General features: G+C 33.3%; 1 protein-coding gene and 1 pseudogene across 1 annotated transcript; both read left to right on the top strand.

The window, feature by feature from the left end:
* The first annotated feature begins 369 nt into the window (after nucleotides 1–369).
* Nucleotides 370–1,284, top strand: LOC107858496. Its single transcript, XM_016703167.2, has 2 exons — nucleotides 370–652; nucleotides 888–1,284. Exons 1-2 carry the CDS (start codon nucleotides 494–496, stop codon nucleotides 990–992), a joined length of 264 nt encoding a protein of 87 aa, XP_016558653.1. The 5' UTR covers nucleotides 370–493; the 3' UTR covers nucleotides 993–1,284.
* Nucleotides 1,285–2,324: 1,040 nt separating this feature from the next.
* Nucleotides 2,325–3,785, top strand: LOC124893977 (annotated as a pseudogene).
* The last annotated feature ends 11,274 nt before the right edge of the window (nucleotides 3,786–15,059 follow it).

The following is a 15,059-nucleotide window of genomic DNA, read 5'->3' as shown; positions in this document are numbered from 1 at the left end:
AACAATTAAGACAAATAGAAAATAATCTCTCCAAAATTAAATCTCTTTTGCACATTGGTATTGCTAAGACACGGGCACCGGTATCCAATACTCCCTCCATTTTATAATAAATAAATTGTTGAATTTTGACACACAGATTAAGAAAAAAGCATTAAAGACATAAATTTAACACAATTTTCTATTTTTATCTCAAAAAGAATTGACCTTGTAATACCTTTTCAAAAGTTAATTGGTTGTCATAAGGGTAAATTTAGAAAAAAATTCAATGATCCACTTATTTTAAAATACCAATAAATATCTCAATAATTCACTCATTCCGAAACGGAGGTAGTGATATTTAAAATCAATGGCCGAAGTAGTACGAAAAATAATTTGCTTAAAAAATGACCAAAGACCACTTACCTTCTTTATTCATCTATCATTTTCCTCTGTACTCTGATAATAATCTCTCTCTCTAATTACCTCTATTGCTTTGTAGAGAGAGAAATAAAAAATGTGTCCCCTCAGAATCATTCTCATCTTCCTCTCTGCAAGTCTCGCCGGATTCTTCGTTCTCCGGAACCTTAATTCTCAACCTATTGTTGACCCCAACGGCGACGATAGTCGTGTCGATTCACCTAAAGACTCAAATTCGCTTCCTCTCTCCTCCCAGGTACCAGTATTCCCTCGTTTGGTTGGAGAACAAGTTATCGAGGGATTAATTATCCCAACCTCAATGTTGGCTAAATATAACTCTACAATCTCGAGATAACTAATACCGGGATAAGTTATGCTGCACTTTTATAAACTCATTCTAAAATTAATTTCGGGGGTTAATTATCAGTCTGTAGGGTCACATTTTGCTTTTCTTATTCTCAATATGAATTTTGTTGGCTTGTAATTATTAGGTGTGCGGCGCCATTGGGAAAGGATTTTGGACCTGTGTTGATATGGCTAGTGGAAAATATCTGTGGAGGCATTTGGTTTCTTCTCCTTCGAAGCGCACCGATTGATTGATCGAAGGTTAAACAGGTTATTGCAATTGCTATGTAATCAAGCTTAGCTTCAATTTAATACTAGAGTTTAGCTTGGTTGGAAAAACTGTGGTCGTGATGTTGTAATCTGTAAAATGGTCCTGTAAGATGTACATTATAAGATTCGTCTTCTGTTTCATTTAGTTCTTTCTTTACCACGTTGTCGAAGTAATTTGCTTTGGAGCTGTAATATAATCCGAGGTTGTGGGAATACGAATGGAACTCTTCACTACGTTTCTTATCGATGATGATTTTAATGTGTTTGCGATGACATTTGATTCAACGACTTCATCTGATTCTTGTTTTTGGAAAATAGATTTGCAATAATCTTTTAGTTCTTTCATCTATTTAAGCTCCCCCAGCTTTACACCATTACCCTGTCCATTAAATGGTTTGTCTCCTACTGTAACTCAAATTGCTTTTGTTGAGAAGACGAGCTTTGTTAGAAACCATCACATAGCATGCAGGAGCATCATTTGGATTGTGTTCAAGCAAATTTTTTCTCATAGTTACTACATGAATTTGGACTCAGAGAGCACATAGGATCATAGATTTGAACGGATCTTGTTTCTGGTGATGTAGGTTAATAATCCACCAATGACCTCGAGGTGAACATATATCTACTGATGGATAGACGAATTTTACAGCTGAGTTATTCATATGGCATTAAAATGTTTCTTAACTAATTTATGGGGGAGTGGTTGCAACCTACTTTGCATGGATTCGAACTGATATATAGAATCATATCATATGTGTGTACAATTAAGCTTAATATTTTTGCCTGCAGAGTCACCCATACCCATATCAACTATTCAACATGGGTATACACACAACTTCTTTTCTGATAAGAATATATATTGCAACTACAGCAGGAATGATTGAAAAACTTGGTTCGTGTTGAATGGCTTCTTTTCTCCAGTATGTCAAGTGACTACAAATGAACTTGAATTTACTGAGATTTGGCAGCCACGAGAACTTCATATGCCAGTTTCGCTTCTTGTTAGGATTTGAAAATTAAAGGACCACTTTCTAGTGATGCTCTAGAGACAAAGGTGCAAAAGTACTATGTATGGTTCAAGGTGTCATTAACCTCTTATTAGGGAAGTTACAATGCTTTTTGTAGGATCTCAGTAACTTGTTCTGGTGAAAGAGGATTAGTTGATTCTGTCGACATCATGCAGCCTTTCGTCTCTGTCAGATAGGTAATATATGCAGTTTGGGAGCTAGATTTTGATTGTGGAGAGGTATGCAATCTGTTGGTTTGCTTCTAGCGTTCAGCACAACTTTTTTTCTATTGCCAAGTGGTAACTAAGACTTTTTGGACTTAAAATTCTCTTAAATGGAGTGGTATTTTTTATACCAATATACAGGAAACATGGTCCTAAAGGGAAGCCCAACAGAACAACAAGAAATGGTTTCTGGAAAGCAACTGTTCTGATCACCAAATTTGTTCTTCATTACACATAAAAAAGGTTATCGGGCTCAAGAAAACTTTGGTTTTCTATGGTGGAAGGGCACCTAAAGGTAGTTGAACAGATTGGGTCATGAATGAGTACACACTTCCTGATCAACATAAGGTATTTTATCATGCAAAGATGAATTCTAATTTAAATTCAGAAAGAGTAATCTTATTATATGTATACACGTAATTTGAATAGAAGACAATAGGTGCAATTAAACTCACATACCCTCTTAAATTCAACCATCAAACTTTGATATATGCCTCAGTTGATATTCTCAAGATGGTGTTCGTGAAGGGTCAAATCATCCATTGTGCAATTCAAATGTAGTAATAACTTAGCCCCCCCCCCCCCCTCCCCTACCCCCACAAAACACACACCAAAAAAAAAACTGTTCTTTTACTTTTCTGGACTATCTTGATCTTCTTCACAGTGAAGGCAGAATTCTTGTGCCAGGAAAAGGTTAAATAGAGAACCACTCCAAACTTTATAGCATGTTGCACTATAAGTCTAAAAGATTTAGACAAGGCTTGCTTATGTGATAAGAATTCAACTTATATAAACTGATGATATGGTGTAAGAACTTTTATGCTGCTAGCGTAATTTAATCTCCATTCCATTTGTTCAGCATTGTATATTAGTTAAACTCTTGTATTATTGTAAGTTGTAACCAACCTTTAAGTAAATCTAATCTTGATAATTTTATATTGGGATGCAGGATCATGACATAGCTAAACCAAGCAAAGTCTACAGAAAGGCAACCTCTTTTAAAGTATTGGAGCAAGGGGCAATGGTTGAAGAAGATGCAGCAAAACATATTTGGCATCTCCTCATCAGTCACAGGACATGCTTGGTTCTTTGGAATCATAATCATTCTCAAACAATGACTGTTTCAGAGGTTGTGGTGAAGAAATTAACACACAAAAGTAAAGCTACCTCAATCAGTCAATTGTCTGGTTCAAATGCATTGAACCATCCAAATTTAGCATTGACTCATTGACAAGTCCCCTCTGGACAGAATTACAGCGTGCAGGGCAAGACTTGTGGAGTCTATTTTCTTTGTCCTGAAGTGATTAATTAATTACTTACTCCATTCAGATAGAATGACATATTTCGATATGGAAGTCTTTACTGGACTTTAGTAATTGCACGCTTGATCTCGAAATAATTGACTTGTGGAAAATAATTATAATCTGAAAATTTTGGCGCTATTGCTGTTTAGTGTATTTTGGAATCTTGATGTTCCCAAGTTCTCTGTGTTATGGTGGCTTCATAAAATCAAATGTGATCAGAGTTCATGCGTTACGTTCAATGTTTTATTTAGCTATCTAGCTCTTTTGGAGTGTTAACGTCATATTTTCGGTACGAAATTTAAAACTTCATGTTAGATTTATTTTTTAGTTAAAATGGTTAAACTTGGATGATTTTTATGGTGCAACATAGAAAAATAACTTTTATGTGATAAACTTTAAATGAAATGACTCTTATTTGCTGAATTTTAGAATTGAACGACTCAAAATTGAATGACCATTAACGAGATTTACTCATCTAATTTTTCAAGTGAATTTAAATGTTAATCTTCTTTGGGCCAATTTACATGTTGCTTCCTCCATCCATGTTTTCTTTTTCACTATATTAAAAAATAGAAGTTTAATGATATTTGTTCAGTTTTAAAAATTAATGAATAATTCACGTATTTTTACCCATTTTGTCCTTGCTAATAAATCATTCATCACTCAATGCATTTCTCAAGGCATTGCATTTATTATATTCAAAGGTGATATAGTAAAATCACACCTATTATTATTACTCCCTTCGTTTAAAAAAGAATGATCTACTTTAACTTGACACAAAGTTTAAGAAAATAAAGAAAACTTTTGAATCTTGTGTCCTTAAATTAAAGTTGTGTCAAATGTCCTAAAATGTCCTTTAATCTTGTGGTCCTAAGCATGCCATGTGGAAAGTTGAAATTAAAGTATTGCAAAAAAAAAGGGACCATTCTTTTTGAAACGGACTAAAAAAGAAAGTAGATTATTCTTTTTTAAATGGAGTAAGTACTTCTTAACTTGTGTTACAAGTTAATAGTGAACAAGTATTTTTGGACGAAGGGAGTAAATTTTAAGGCTGGTTAGCTCTTTCAGACATGATTATTGGCTCGAGAATAGAATATACTTGGCAAAGCAGGAACCAAAATTTGAAAATTATAGATTGAAAACTTCCATCATTTTAAATTATTGAATTATAAATTAATAGTTTATACATATTAAATTTAATACATAGTTTTTTGAGTTTTGTTTTATAAATATTGAGTTTTGAAGATAAGCAGTGAATTAGGAAATGTGGGAAGTGAATTAAATGGAGGGAAAATGAAATGAAAGTTTATTTTTTTCTCATTGGTAGAATAAAGGAATATTTTTGTGTTTATATTAAGAAGCACTTCTTTTAGATCTTAAAGAGTTAAAGAAGAGAGTCCTTGTTGTCGGCATCTAGCTTGGCTTTGACATGTGATTGATTGATAATTTGTTTGGATAAAATTTATTTTCAATTTTCATTAACTATTTTTTTGATTTTTAATTCGACCTGTTCTAAATAGGTGTAAAATAGACATAGACCTGTTCTGAAAAGATGTTTTCGCCGACTCAAGTTTCCTACACTGTTTAGGATAGGTTTTTAGATGTATCTATAAATACTCTTTGGGTTCTTTTACCTTAGTTTATGCACTTTATACACTTTTTACATTGTTTTGAGTTCTGAAATACATTATTGATCTTGAAATTATTGTTCTCGATTTTTAGAGCTTTCAATTAATTTGACATTTTGGATTTTTATTCTTATTCTTCGTAAGTTCATTTTGATGCTTTCATCTATGAAATCTATGTATGTTCTTACAACCTTGAGAAGGTAAACCTATAAATAGGGTTGTGGGAACGCAGATAGATTAACAAAGTAGGTGAAGTTCAAGGTTATTCTAGATTGTTGTTCTTGTATATATTTGAGTTTTATTTGTTTTGATTGCTTTTTTAATGATTGCTAACATTAGGTACTTGCTTGTATTCTATAATTGCTCGAGAGAGAGGTGGAGATTCGAAAAAAGAGATCACAATAGTAATTTGAAGCTATCAACCTTCATCTAATTACCTTGAGACCAAGAGGAGATAGTTAATTTGAGATCAAGAACAAGGGTTAGTAATGCGATACTCAAAGACCTAGATACGAGGAGCAAAATTCACCCAAACCAAGGTCGAGAGACAGTTAGGTGATACATAACTTGTTAGATTTTGCATGCAAGACACTGAGATAGTCTGACGTGCACGAATAGTCTGTGGAGTTATGAATTTAGGGGAAACACAATCCTAGTGATCGTCTCATATTGATAACAACCCTAATTGCCCAATATTGTTACTGTTACTACAGTTTTAACAAACCCTTCTTTTTTACTTTCTCCAATTTCCAATTACATCAGCAAGCTCGTGATAGATTTTGGACCAATTCCTTGTGGGATCGACCCCAACCTTGTAGGGATTTATATTTGATAAGAAATCGCTTTATACTTTTTTGGAGGTGTAATTTAGACGACATAATCTATAGGATTAATCACATAAGTTTGTTCATTATTTGAAGCATATTAATCACCCTAATCAACTCTTAATTAATCAAGAGGTCTTTCATGAGACCATTACATGTAACGTCCTTTTTGTTTTGTTTAACGTGAACTCCGAGTCTAATTAGAAAACCTAACTTTCTCTTGTCTAGATCCAAATCCAAAAATAGCAAGTCCAATGCCTCTTGGACATTAAGTTAGGACGGATAGGCATTTTAGGGAATAGTAGTTTTATTATCTTCTTTAGAATTTCTTTAAACTTAATAACCAAGCTAGGTGGGTGGATTGATAGTTGAAAATGGTGGAAATTTAGCTGAGCATAATCCCACAATGTGACATGCGATATTGTCACCTGTTAATAAGTCAAGCGCTGATCTGAATAGAATAAAATCAACCCCTTTGTTCAGATCTTTCGAATAAGTTGCCTTTTTTTCTTTTCTTTATATATTTTAATTATTTGGGTTGGTTTAGGTTTATTATACATCTTTTACTATATAAATTGTATCACTTCTATCTCCTTTCTTTTCTTTTTCATTTTTATTTATGTACCTTATTATCACCTAGATAATTAATAAGTAATTAGAATATGATTGAGTTACATATCTTGCTTATTTATTATTTTCATCACTTAGTAATATTAAGTTAGTAAAAATAAGTGAACTTTGTTTATCACATAGCATCATCCACGTAACATATGAATTCGATCGGTACCCACATTTGTAGACCTCGAAAGGTGTTTAAAACTTCCCTTTTGAGGTAACTTGAACCTTTACCCAAATTTTTGGTGACGTAGAATAATTAAATGATTCGTAATTAGCCTAAAATGGTGCCCTAATGCACCTTAATTCGTTGGGTGGGGACTCTGTTCTTTTAACCCATTCTAAAAGAGTTGTCACATCAAATCTCATTTTCTGCGAGAAGAACGGGGCGCGACACCACCTCTTTTCGAGTTACACTACTTTACTCCCAAATTTATTTTAGTTTACCTTGTGTGTTGATTCTGTAATTTAATTTGATTAATTTCATTGTGTGCAAATTCGATCAAGTTACAAGTTCAACTTTTATGTATGACATGTCGCATTGTATTCCTCTTTTGGTCATTGATAAACATGTGTAGGCTTTCCGGTAATCAACTATCTGCCTATCAACATAGTTCATCATTGGCTCAAATGCCCACCAACCATTATAATATAGTTTAATGATGTACGTAGCCAGATCTTTACCTTCATCTATCATGCAAAAAAAAGTAGGATCTATTGGTGTTATTATAACAAATAACTCCAATAGAAATAATCCAATTCAAAGAAATGTAACCAATCTTAGAGTTAATTATTTTTAATTAGCTTTGAAAATTTTTGTGCTAAAATGATTGATACTGTCTTCAGCTAAATCGTACAGTTAATCCACTAATGTGACTATACTGGAAATTTATAGGCGAAGAATCTAAAGCCTTAGGATTCAAGTTCTACGACACCATATAAAGGATAAGAGACTGCTAGTGCATCACAGTCAGTATCTCACATTGGCATTAAAGTTAAGTGTAGATAAATTTTGAGGTTAATTTTGCTTTTCTCATTTTGTTAACGTATATTATGATTTGAATATGGTATGCTAATTCTCTGAAGCCTTGTGATTCTGAAATAAATCTTAATCAAAGTGAACGAGGTTGATGAGAACCTTATCCTAGATGATGAGAGATTTCATTGGGGTAAAAGGTGAATTGATGAGCTTAAGTTGATATATCTGTTTGCCTTTATAAAGCTCTAATTTAGGTACCAATTTGGTGTTTATTAATGAAAATTTTGACTTACCATCCTCGGTAAGAGAGAATTAGTTGGGGTTACCTGCATAAGAGTTGGTTTTGTGAATAACATCGTCGTGAAATTTCATTTGCAGAAGAGGCTATACAGTTCAATCAAGTGCTAACTAGAAATATTTGCAGAGTAAAAGAGAAGTAGTTTGGGCTAACTCTCCTGGCAGGAACAAAAGATCTCTTAAATAAAAAAAATGTCACGGGCTTAATAAACAGTCCCTCTATACTTATCAAAAAACATAAATATTCTTGACAAAATGGTATAACAGTTTTCTTGTTTCTAATTTCTTTTTATAACCTTATCCAGAAAAAAAGGAATGATGAGGGTTTCTTTAATGTGATCTTAATGCAACACACCTACTTACTTCTACAAGTAAGAAGCTTTAGCTCATTGCACAATATTAAAGCAGCTAATTGTTTTTTTCTTACCACATCCCATCCATAATTGATGACACTCAAATTACACCTTAGAGGTGTTAGAATCTATAATATTGATATTAGACTGGAATTAATAATAGTAAGAGGATAGTCACAAAAAACTGTGTCGTGGCAAGCCACTGCCTTGAAAGCGATTTCGACCCGACTCCGGTACAAATCCTTCTAGTCGGTCGCTCCCCAAGGTTCCACAGCTACTTTCAAACACATGCACTCGTGGCTGGAAGTTTGGAGGTTGCCCAAACCAATTGCCTAAAATAATTCAAGAGGAAGAGGAAAGGAGGAAAATATTTTCTTTCTTTTTGTGGTGTATTTTTATCTTCTCCAAAGACACCCTTTATGTAGGATTTGAAAGTGGAGTTGCAAGAGTGAGATTTAATGGTATTAAAGAACCATTAATTTACATGTTACATAATTCTATTGGAACTGATATTTAGAATAGATGTATTCATCTCCTTTATAACGTACACTACTAAAAAAAAGGTGAAAACCGACCACAAAAATCGATCACATTTTCCCCAATTTTCGACCGCAAAATCGATCAAAATGTGTGATCGATAAAGTAAAGGTAGTTTTTTAAAAATCAACCACAAGTGGTCATTTTTTTTTAATATATATATATATATATATATATATATATATATATATATATATTTTAAAATTCATTATTATTTTATTAAAATTGAAAAAAATAATTTTAGGAAAAAAATATGACCACAAGTGGTCAGTTTTTTATTAAATTAATTAATTTTAATATTAAACCGTCCACTTGTGGTGGATTTTTATTAAATTAATTAATTAAATTTAATATAAAACGGACCACTTGTTGTTGATTTTTTGCAAAAAGAAAAATTTAAAAACCGATCACTTGTGGTCGATTTTTCTGGAAATTTTAAAAAAAATAAAAATCAAAACCCAAATACAGCATGTAACAAGAACAATGCAATACAGCAGCAACAACAACCAAAAACCAAATGTAAATACTTTCAAAAGTGTACAACACATACAAAATGTCCAACAAAAGTGAGTATGAAAAAACTTCAACAATAGTTTCAAACAACAAAATGTCTAAATTCAAAGTACAACACATATAAAAATAAAAAAAACTAAAAGTCATCATCATCGAATTCGTCCTCGTCTTCCATATCATCATCCGTGCTGAAATCATACAGGGGGCCTAGACCTTTTACAGCCCGAACTGCATCACTAGGACACGGAGGAATAACCCCCGCAGTCAGAATGAAAGAGCTGAACTGTTGCTGCAGTATCTTGATTTGTGATGCTGTTGCCTTCTCTGTCTTCTTCTGCCTCTCTCTCTGTTCAACAAACCTCTCTCTCTGTTCAGCAAGCTCTTCAGTGAGTTGAGAAATCGTATTTTGAAGTCTTTCAATGGTTTCTCTATCAACTGAAGAACTAGAGTATGCAGTACTGGACGAACACCTAATATTATCGTCAAAAAATTTTGTGTGGTATCTATAGAAATGGCCTCTATTTGTAAGACCCACAGCTTTTGCCCATACCTCTTCCTCTGAATGTTGGGGTATTAGGTCACCCTGACTTTCAGATGACTGACTACTACGATACTTACTAACAAGACGCATACATTTGTCCTATATTCAAAGTAAAGTTAATACTAAAAGTCAAAAAATATTAAAGTAGTTATAATTGAATAGTATCAACTTTGAGAAAAAAATTCATAAATTCAAAATTTATTTTTTACGTGGACAGCTTTTGCACGAGCTTTAACCCAAACAGTTTCATCAGTCGGGTTCTTTTTCTTTTTCACATGAGTCTCATCGAATAGCTCATCAGTTGGTATTTTTCTACCCTTTTCTTTTTCCTGCATATGAAAAAATTATCAATATTCAAATAATAAAAAAATTTAAATAGAAACAAATAATTAAAACTGTAAAAGTTACATATCATTTTTTCAGCACAGTAAGAGTATTTTTGGCACCCGCAGTATGTAGGGAGCCACCCTTGAATGATATCCGGGCTTTCTTTTATTTTTTCCTCAACAATTGGTATTCTGCGCTACTCCAATAGCAAAAATACAGTTTCCATGCGAGTTCAGGAATCCACTTAGGTTTTACCAATTTCTTTCGGGCATAATCTAAGAGATCGTTAAATTTGGCTGTACATCTTATGAAAAAGTTTTTATTTATAAGAAATGCATTTGCAGCATCCCACCAGTAAAATTTCTACAATAAAAATATAATATTCAATCTTTTGGTCTAACAAAGTGCTAATAAGTAGTCGATAAGTTAAATCCTTACCTTAAATTCTTCAAACATTCTATCCCTGTCAAGTTCTGGAACCTTTTGCCAGCTGGTCCAGTAGTCGTTGAAGTGCCGAGTAATGCATATTCGCGTCTTTCGTCCAACTCCAGCATCTGGCCTAAACCTACAACACAAGCAAACAGTAATTTCATAGAGCATAATAATATAGTAATGAAAAAATGAGTAACGTCATTATATTTAGAAATCTTACCCTCTCGCAACTGGAACAAGATAAATCCTCCTAGAATCATCTCTGTCTCCTGGCTGCCTAGTAAGTGATGGTGGATGCACTGGCGTGGGCGGATCTGAATCACCAGATAGAGTGCCTCCAAGCTGAAGATCCGACAACTCAATAGATCCAACAGAATCACTGTGTGAAATTGCGTGACTACTGCAGAAGGGTATCGATGATGGTAGATGTCTGGAGGGACCAGCGGCCGTCCGATAGTACTGTGCTGGTGGTGGCATGGTCATAGGAGTAGAATGAGTCGGTCTAGACCCATGTAGTTGGCCCCACATGCCTAAGAGTAGGTATCGAATCCTCATACGACCTAGAATATGAGGGTCGTGCTGTCGCGTCAGCAAACCGACCCTCAGATATATGAATACCTGTCGATTATCTATAAGGCGGAGGTTGTCTATTCTTTTTTGGTTTCGTAGTATCAACTTTTTCCATACCCTTGTCACCTTTGCCTGACATCTAAATTATGTTAAGTTAACAAGTAGTTAGTTCCTACAAAATGAATATATAAGAAAACATTCCAAATAACTAATTTCAAGTTACTAATTCACATTTCAAATCACTCTAAACCAATACAAGATATAGACAAAAATATTTTTATTACTATATAAATCATGGAAAAGTGGAAACAACTAACTTAAACAATATGTTACAAATCAATCTTAAACAAGAAACATAAAGGTAAATATATAGTACAATGCATAAAGACATCAATACATAATAAAAACAACCTACACAACTAATCCTCATCTTCTGAAGACTCTACACTAAACCATTAATCCTCTTAGGAGGTTTCCTCATCTCCTACCCACTCAGCCTCTTCTTCCGCAATATTAACTTCTTCAAATATATTTTTTGGGTGATTCAAATCGTTCACTAGCTGGTGATCAATTTGCATTTTATTTTGATACGCAGTCTCCAACACATTCTCAACTTTCACCCGGCCTATAGGCTTTGTTTTGATTACAGCATCTTCCTTAAATAATAACATGCAACCATTTTCACTACAATCAATTCTAACCGAAGAGAGACCTAACTTTGGCACCAATCTTTTTACCTTATTGAAAGAATCAGGAACCTCCAAGCCGGGGTCAACTAACTCTTTAATATGGTCTATCATTGAGTCTATTCCTCCTTTAGCAATATTTTAGTCAGATTTAATACTTAATAATCTAACAGCAACAGACAAACGAGAGTGTGAACACCCGTCAAACAAAGGATGACTAGCAGTATGCAATTCTTTGTAGAAATTACCCGCTTCGCTAGTAGGAACATCTTTAACATTTTCCCTAAATTCAACCCCGTGTTGCATCCCAAAAGCATCGTGCACCATTTCTATCATCCTAGTATCATGATATTCATCATGCCCTGCAGAACTACTACTTTCTCCAACAACAAAGTTATTTTGCGCAACATCCCCATGAATACCATGCAATCTTAAAAAGTCCTCGTGAGACCCCTTTCTATAAAGATGTTCCTTTACATCTTCTTCACTTAAAAGATTTATACCATCACATCTAACAAAAGGACAACAAATAACCTGATAACGTATCCAAATATCAAGTGTCTTAGCATGTTCAACAAATCTTTGGACACCTTTAACAAATTCCTCCCTAATACCCATTCTATTATCATGTTCCGTTGATATATCCAGCTATAATCAGGTTCCATCTACACAATCAATCAGATTCAACTAATTAGATCAAGTCACAAAAATTTAACCATTTTCAAGCAACTAAGTCACCTAACAAACCACATTCAAAACAAAAAAAATTCCCTTTAAAGTCCCTAGACTAAACTATTTTCAAGCAACTAAGTCATCTACCAAATCACATTCAAAAAAAAAAATTCCCTTTAAAGTCCTTAGACTTAACCATTTTCAAGCAACTAAGTCACCTACTAAACCACATTCAAAACAAAAAAATTCCCTTTAAAGTCCCTAGACTTAACCATTTTCGAGCAACTAAGTCACCCACCAAACCACATTCAAAATAAAAAAATCCCCTTTAAAGTCCCTAGACTTAACCATTTTCAAGCAACTAAATCACCTACCAAACCACATTCAAAACAAAAAAATCCCCTTTAAAGTCCCTAGACTGAACCATTTTCAACCAACTAAGTCACCTACTAAACCACATTCAAAACAAAAAAATCCCCTTTAAAGTCCCTACACTTAACCATTTTCAACCAACTAAGTCACCTACCAAACCACATTAAAAACAAAAAAATTCCCTTTAAAGTCCCCATACTTAACCATTTTCAACCAAATAAGTCACCTACCAAACTACATTCAAAACAAAAAAAATCACCTTTAAAGTCCCTAGACTTAACCATTTTCAAGCAACTAAGTCACCTGCCAAACCACATTCAAAACAAAAAAATCCCCTTTAAAGTCCCTACACTTAACCATTTTCAAGCAACTAAGTATCAAAACAAAACCACATTCAAAACACAAAATATCCTTCAAAGTCCCTAGACATAACCATTTTGAACCAACTAAGTCACCAAACAAACCACAATCAAAACAAAAAAAATCTCCTTTAAAGTCCATAGACTTAACCATTTTCAAGCAACCAAGTCACCTACCAAACCACATTCAAAACAAAAATATCCCCTTTAGAGTCCCTAGACTTAACCATTTTCAAGCAACTAAGTCACCTACCAAACCACTTTCGAAACAAAAAAATTCCCTTTAAAGTCCCTAGACTTAACCATTTTCAACCTACTAAGTCACCTACCATACCACATTCAAAACAAAAATATCCCCTTTAGAGTCCCTAGATTTAACCATTTTCAAGCAACTAAGTCACCTACCAAACCACTTTCGAAACAAAAAAATTCCCTTTAAAGTCCCTAGACTTAACCATTTTCAACCTACTAAGTCACCTACCAAACCACATTCAAAACAAAAAAATCCCCTTTAAAGTCCCTACACTTAACCATTTTCAAGCAACTAAGTCACCTCCCAAAACCACATTCAAGAAACAAGCAACAACAAGGCCTACAAGATGTGAACAACATTGCTAGTGAATCGAACAAGGCCACACATGGCTTCACTAGACTTCAATAAAAACAATAATAAGAACATAACAACAATGCTAGTGAATCGAACAAGGCCACACACGGCTTCACTAAACTTCAATATGAACAATAGCAAGAAGATAACAACAATAGTGAATCGAGAGTAATTAGCTTACCTTTGCTTGGCCTAAATTAAAGTGAAAGAGATAACCGGTCACCGAATCAAGAACCTAAAAAAATCAGGAAAAAATATTCCAACTTTGAGTGATTTAGCAAAACTCATATAAAAAACAACAAACTAAAGTGCTAAACCATAAAAGTAAATCCATTCACTTTAAAGACAACAAGCTAAACCCTCATAAAAAACAACAAGCTAAACCATAAAATCCATTCAAGAATAAAAAACAACAAGTTAAACAAGCAAAACGAGTTCAAACAATTATTTATAAAGCTCAAATATTTCGTAAATAATAAACAAAATTCGAGCTTCAAACGAGCTTAAAAAAAACTAGTTCAAACTAACCTAATCTTTACCATTATAGATTTCACAATTATATAAACTAGTACACCTAAAAATCAACCTTAAAAAGCACAAATTTCGCAAAATACAACATCTGTTTAGGGTGATCCTGCCTGAGCGAGCTTTTCGGAGCAGTCGCCGGAGGAACAGTCTCTGGAGCTTGCGATTGGATGGAAGATTTTGGGTATGCTTAGGGTATTTTTGTGTGTTTGTGCATGATTTTTGTGTGTGTATTTAGGGAATTCGACTAATTAGTATTTTAGGTTGGATCAGGTCGGGTTATGTGGGGGTGGGGTCGGGTAGGAGTTATATAATTAAAATATTTCTTTTATTATTTTATTAAAAATCGACCACATGTGGTCGGTTTTTGACAAAATAATTAAAAAAATTATTTTAATTAGTATATTTAATAAATCAATCAATTAACAAATTAAAATTAATTTTAAATAAATTAATTTTTTAATAAATTCTATAATATTTATAACAATAACACGAGTAGTATATTTCCTCAATCATATAATAATATCAATGAATTTTGCAATTTATGATAAAGTTTTGGTTAATTAGCTTTTAATTACGATATTATATATATATATACCTCGTAATACAATATGTTAATCAAATAAATTATTGATTACTTGTCTTATGTTATTACAACTTGAACAATATACACGTA

Source organism: Capsicum annuum, chromosome 2 (assembly GCF_002878395.1).
Source record: "Capsicum annuum cultivar UCD-10X-F1 chromosome 2, UCD10Xv1.1, whole genome shotgun sequence".
NCBI classification, from domain to species: domain Eukaryota; kingdom Viridiplantae; phylum Streptophyta; class Magnoliopsida; order Solanales; family Solanaceae; genus Capsicum; species Capsicum annuum.
Note: the sequence above shows the minus strand (reverse complement) of the source record. Positions and strands in the feature narration are given on the sequence as shown.